This window comes from Opisthocomus hoazin, chromosome 28 (genome assembly GCF_030867145.1).
Source record: "Opisthocomus hoazin isolate bOpiHoa1 chromosome 28, bOpiHoa1.hap1, whole genome shotgun sequence".
Lineage (NCBI taxonomy): Eukaryota > Metazoa > Chordata > Aves > Opisthocomiformes > Opisthocomidae > Opisthocomus > Opisthocomus hoazin.
Window position 1 is genome coordinate 8,960,547 of NC_134441.1, and position 5,924 is coordinate 8,966,470.

General features: G+C 63.6%; 1 protein-coding gene across 3 annotated transcripts; it reads left to right on the top strand.

Annotated features, from left to right (window-relative positions):
• Window positions 1-39: 39 nt before the first annotated feature.
• LOC142364672 (uncharacterized) lies at window positions 40-3,443 on the top strand. 3 transcript variants are annotated; one of them, XR_012766325.1, is made up of 4 exons: window positions 40-769; window positions 919-1,610; window positions 2,516-2,629; window positions 3,392-3,443. XR_012766325.1 is itself a non-coding variant. In XM_075444673.1 (2 exons), the coding sequence occupies exons 1-2, from the start codon at window positions 693-695 to the stop codon at window positions 1,496-1,498; spliced, it is 657 nt and encodes a 218-aa protein (XP_075300788.1). In that variant the 5' UTR covers window positions 40-692; the 3' UTR covers window positions 1,499-1,670. The 3 variants fall into 3 exon arrangements, 1 of the variants encoding a protein (XP_075300788.1); XR_012766324.1 differs by having other exon boundaries at window positions 3,040-3,433; XM_075444673.1 differs by lacking the exons at window positions 2,516-2,629; window positions 3,392-3,443 and having other exon boundaries at window positions 919-1,670.
• The last annotated feature ends 2,481 nt before the right edge of the window (window positions 3,444-5,924 follow it).

Here is a 5,924-nt window from a genome sequence, read left to right on the forward strand (position 1 = left end):
GCTCTTAGTGTTTGTGAGGTCGCTGAAGGGTTTTTGGAGAAGTTGGCGGTGTCTTCCAGCATGGGCCATGTTCTGCCTCGGGTTCGTTAGCGTGGTTTGCAGTGCAGTTGGTTTCGAGTAAGCGTGGTGAGAGTTGGCTTAATCCCGGCGCTGACCCCGATGCCTTCGTGGCCTCAGGTAAATCCCTCTGCGAGGACGGGGCCCGGCTGAGGGCTGGGGAGCCCAGGGACGGTTCCGCTGGGCTCCCCGCCCCGTGCGGGGTTGCGGTCGCTCTCTTGCACTTCTCTGGTGGTGGGCTGGAAACTTTGGAGGGTTTTTCCCCAACTGGGCGGCTGCAGGCAGCAAGAAAGGGGTTACTCTCTGCGTGGAGCAGGTGGGCTTGGACAAGATCTTTGAGAGCCAACCAAGGCAACGTGTCCGGAGATGGAGACGGTTCCCGCAGCAGGCACCCGCGGGACGCGGAGCAGAGGCCAGCCCGGCAAGCGTGGGCAGGTCCAGGCACTGCCACCAGCACTGGTGCTCTGCCCCGCTCCCGTGCCCCGGCCCATGCCCTTGGGGAGCCGTGTCCTCCTCCCTGGCTAAGATGGCATTAGTCAGGGGCTGCAGTAAGTGTGTCATCCCCAGCCCAGCGGTCCAATCGCCCAAGCAGATTAGCTGTAAGACCTTAAGACAAAACAGAGGCTACGCGCCCCATGCTGCGCACTGCTGAAAATGTCCTCCCTGAAGACCCTCCTGGCCCTGGCCATCGTCACATCGCTGGCCGGAGAAAGTAAGTGTCCCGTAGCTCGAGGCAGTGCTAGGTGGGGTAAATCGCTGTAGCTGCTCTTCTGCTTGCTGCCTGTCCCCGTCCCCGCCGCCTGCCCGCAGGCTTGCGTGTGCCCGCTGTGCCCCTGCCCGACGCTGCTCCCATCCCTGCAGAAACGTGGTGTTCTGGGGGGGACAGTGGCCTTCTCCAAGGAGCAGCCAGAGGAGCACCCTGCCCCTCGCCCTCTGCCGCTTGCACGACGCGCAGGCGTGCGGTGCCCAGCGGGGACCACGGAGCCTCCCGGTTTCCAGCTCAGACGGGGCCGAGGAGGCACCCGAGCCAAGGAACAGCAGCTTCTCATGGCTGGAGCGGGATTTCCCAGCTAAAACTTGGTTCCTCAAGGGCAGAATGACAGAAAGCCGCCTTAAAAGGCAGGAAAGTGGTCGTGCTGCTCAGAGCGATGCCGCGAAGCGTGGCCGGGTTGGGACGGTCTCAGGATCTTTGCACCAGGAGAAGATGGAGCATGAGCTGTCAGCGGGCGGTAACCGAGCGGTTGTACCGTGCTGCGAAGAACCGCAAAGGAGAAGCACGAGGCGAGCAATCCCACTGTGGAAGCTGGCGTCAGTGCGGGTTCACGGCAGGCGTTTACCAGCATTTGGCCCCATGGAATCCCAGTTTCCCGCAGCCACCAGTTTTCTCCTTCCCCACCAGATGAAGGTGGGAGCTCTGGCCTCCCGCAAGACCCCCCTGTGACCAGGAGCGGGGCCCGCTTGCCACGAGAGGGCTCTGCTCAGCCGGCAAAGCCGACGCAGATTCTGAGCCAACATCCGCGGGATTCAGCCGTCACCATCGCTATCGAGCGTTGGTAATTTCGGGCAGGGGCAGGATCCTCAGGTCTGGGGTTTTTGGGGGAGGACATTTAAAACAGTGCTGCTATTTAAAGTCTCTCACGGTCATAAACTGATAGTGATGCTTTCACATTTGCTCAGCTGGTTCTGAAGCCGGGCTGGGACGTCGGGCAGTTGTGCATTTTCCTCTCCCAAAGTCAGACAGCTCCTATGCCTGCTGCCAGCTCCGACGCACGGTGCCGGGGGCGAGGGGCTGGCTGCTGCCCGGCTGCCCGTGGCCTCCTCTGGGGACCATTCGGGGCCGACCCATCCTTCCCGGCACATGGGCTGCAGGCTCTGTGCCAGCTCTGTGCCGCGGTCACCGGCCCCAGCCCCGGGCAGCGCCTTTGGGGAGCAGTTGCTGTGCCAAACGGGGAGCTGCTGCAGCTCGCAGGCACACAGGGGCACAGAGCCTGCTTCCATGGGCTAGGCAAATCCTCCCTTCCCCCAAAAACGCTCGTTAAATGAGATTGTGCACAAGAAGACAAAGATCTAGGGTGCTTTTTGAAATACTATGCCTACCTGTTTTTACTGGGAAGGGTATTACGGGGCTCAGTTTCAGCCCGGTTTTGCAGGGGAGGACTGGGAAGAGCTGGCCTGCCCAGCGTAGCCCTCACCCTCTGGAGTCACACTTGGAAGAGTTTCGCAGGAATTTCATGGGCAGGAGAGCCCCGACCCCGCAGCCTGCCGCGCGCCGTGGCCTGGCCGGCTCCTGGCCAGCTCAGCTGCTGGGCTCTGACCAGCAAACCCTCACCTGTGGCCCCCTGCCCCCGGGCTGGGGTCACCCAGGGCTGCACAGACTCGCAGACCGCAGGCGGCACTCGGGGCTCCGGGGCAGCGCGTCGCTGCCGCTCTCACTCCTCGTCCCCCCGTCTTCGTGCAGGCGCAGCGCTGAAATGCCACAAATGCGTGGCGGCCAACGAGAACGACTGCAACAAGCAGGGCTCCCACAGCTGCCCCCAGTACGCCGACGCCTGCTCCACCATCACTGCGCCCAGTGAGTCCCTTGGCTGGGGGCACCTGGGGGGACCGGAGGGGCTGGGGGGGACTGGAGAGTCTGGGGGGGAACCAGAGGGGCTGCAGGGGATTGGAGAGTTTTGGGGGGGGGGATCGGAGGGGCTGGGGGGGATTGGTGAGTCTGGGGGGGGATTGGAGGACCTGGGGGGGACCAGAGGGCAAGGAGAAGCAGAGGACATGCCGATGCAGACCAGGAGCTGGCTGCCTCTTGTCCCCGTGAAGCAGGGATGAGCTGCCTGGATTTTTCCAAGTTCTCAGTCCTCAGAAACAGGCTTTCGGTCCGAGCTAGCCCACAGCCCCTTCCTGGCGTAAGGAAAGCCCTTCTTCGGGGCAGCTGCTCCCGTGCTGCAGCAACGCCCCGCGCCGCTCAGTGCAACGCTGCGGCTGCAGGGCGGTGCTGTGGCCGGCGAGTCGGACAGAGACGGTTCCCGAGACCAAACCCTCCCACCTCGGGCTGACTCCGCAACCTGGGCCACGCGTGTTTTCACACGTGGCTGTAAGCATGTTCCGCAGTGGGGCTGTGCAACGTGCTCCGCGGTGCCTTGGGGCAGTGCGAGCGTGGGGACGTCCCTTGGCACCGGCCCGCTGCTCAGCTCTCCCGGCAGCCCCGCGGGCAGGATGGAGACCCTTTACCCCACACCGGTACCGCGATGGGCTGGGGCACGGCTCTGCTTCCCCCCGCAGCAGGGGAGCAGCGAAGCCCCCGGCCTGAGCCCCGCGTTGCGCGTGCCTTCCCTTGCAGACAGCGTCATTAAGTCTTGCTCCTACAAGTCCTTCTGCGACCAAGCCCGGCGCGGCGGCTCTGGCGGGGCCACCCTGCGATGCTGCTTCAGCGACGACTGCAACGGGCCGTCGCGGGGCCCGGGGAGCGGGGCGGGGGGCACGGCCCGGCCCCCCCCCAGCCTGCTGGCCGCCGCGCTGGCGGGGACCCTGCTGCTGGGCTGGCTCTGAGCCCCCGCCGGGCAGCAGCTGCTGCTGCCGTAGCCTAGGGACGCACGCGGGTGGGCGGCCGGTGGGGCTGCTCTGCTCGGAGCCCCGAGGCCGAGCCGCCACTGGTCCAATAAACGCTGCAGCTGAAAGTCGTGTTCGCAGCCACCGCTTCTCATTTACGGGAAGACCATGAACGCGCAAGGGAATGGCCCGAACCAGACTGGTTTGGCTCCCCGGTGCTCCCTGTGGGAACGGGAGCTCACGAGAGCGCAGCCACCCTGGGGAGCTTCGCCACGCAGAGCCTGGGGGGCCCGGGGCAGAGTTCCCCCCCCAGCACGCTGCCCCAGGGACGTGCTTTTGGGCTGCTTTGTGCGAACTGGCGATTCGCGGCTGTGGGGAGAGGTTTCTCTCCTCCTGTCGCTGCACAGACACGGGTCTGGCCAGGCTGCAGATACGTTGGGTGTGAGATGTTGGCTGAGTCTGCTCGGTGCAGCTCCTTGCGCTGCTTGGCTGGAGGAAACCATCCATGGGGACCCCTCGCCTCTGCAGGGAGCCCCGGGCACGCTGCATGGTGGGGTGGGTTTGTCCGCAGACGAGCAGTGCTGCATGGCCACCGTCACAGAGACAGCAACCTTCTGGGTGACAAATTCATCCCCTGGCTGTCACCACCACCACCACCGTGAGATTCTGCTTCTCCTCTCCCCTCTGAACCCTCACGACGGGCTGTGCCACGCAGGTGCCCCTCGCTACTACCTGCTAAATGGTGATTATATGTAGGAGTCCTCCTGCAGCCCGGAGAACCCTCGGGGCTGCTCTGATGCAGGTGCAGCGCCTGGCCCGGGAGGGTTTTGCACTCTGAGGAGAAGAAAAGCAGCGCCTGGCTGAGGTAAGGAGGAGTTGAGATGTGGGGGTGGCTGGGGAGGAGGCAGGACGAGGGGGACCAGGGCAGAGCTGCACGGCACACTCGGCTGCTGCGTGTCAGGGTAAGGATGGAGCTGGCAGAGGGTGGGCAGCACTGGAGGCACTGGGGGCTCGGGGCTGGGCAGCAGGCAAGCCAGCCACCTTCCTGGCCATTTTCGATATCTGCTGCTTACAAATGTGCAAGTGGCTGCCCCGAGCCAAGCAAGCACCAGCGCTCCGCTTGCTGGGGGACCAACAGCACTGGGGAAAAGCCAAAGGAGCGATGGGCTGGGCGTGGGGAGGGTCCTCGCCCCCCGTGCTGCTCAGCACTGCCCGGCCACCAGCGTCTGGGGCTGCCCCGTGCACGGGGCTCCTCGGGGCAGGGGTCCCGGTGAATCCCACCGGCCCCGGGGTTTCTGGAGGGGAGTGCTGGTGTGGTCCAGGAGGGCTGGCATTCAGGCAGCTCAAAGCTCTGCCAGAAAACCCCCCAGCAGTGCTCGGTGCTGCTCGGTTCTGTAGGGAGAATGGTAAAAGTGAGGGAAGGAGAACGAGGAAGAAAGACAGGAGGACGATGAAGGGAAGAGAGAGAAGGATGCCTGGGAGCGTGGAGAGGAGAGTGGGAATAGGACTGCAAGAAATGTATCGCAGGGCAAGGCAGCAAACTGCTGGCTGACAGCCCAGCTGCTGCTCCTCCAGCCAAGCAATCTGCTGGGAGTTTCCCTGAGTCATAACACAAGAAAAAAGGGAACAGGTACTGAAACTGAAAAGAGCAAGGTCGAACAGAAGAAAAGAAGCAATTCAGCATGCTTGGATCCAGCCGTGGAACTCCCTGCTGCAGGATGCTGCTGAAGCAGAGACCTCGGTGGGGGCTGGAGGCTCAGAAGTGCTGGAGAACATGGGTATCGAGTCTTGTGAGGGTTAGCACCAACCGAGACGGATTCTTGGCTGCTGCCACGAGAGGGAAGATGACCAGACAGCAGATCATTCTGTGCCTGCTGCGGGCCCTGCTCCTCCCCTGGGTACACGAAGGATGTTTTTCTGTGGGGGACCCTGGGTGTTGGTGGGACCCCCAAAGGCCCTGGGGCAGAGATGCGCCCTGCCCTGGGAATCCCCTCGCACCCCTACGCCTGCTAATGGGGTGTCTGCGAGTTCACGGGGCTGCTCGCACCCCCACACAGGCTACAGCAGCAAAGTGTATCGAAAAAATACAGGAGGAGAACTGAAAGGCTCTGCAAATAAAGGAAGAGCAGCAGTGTGACCAGCTGCCGTGTGACCGTGCCCGTAGACAACGGAGCTGCTTCAGGCCCCGGCTCCGGCGCGAGTCACAAGGGCTGCAAGAGATGCCCTGGTGTAAAAATACCCTGTGGAACAGTTTAGTCTTCACAACGCAGGCAGGGGTGGGGAGGGGGGAAAAGCCGGCGGCTGGCAGGGCCAGGCCAGCCAGA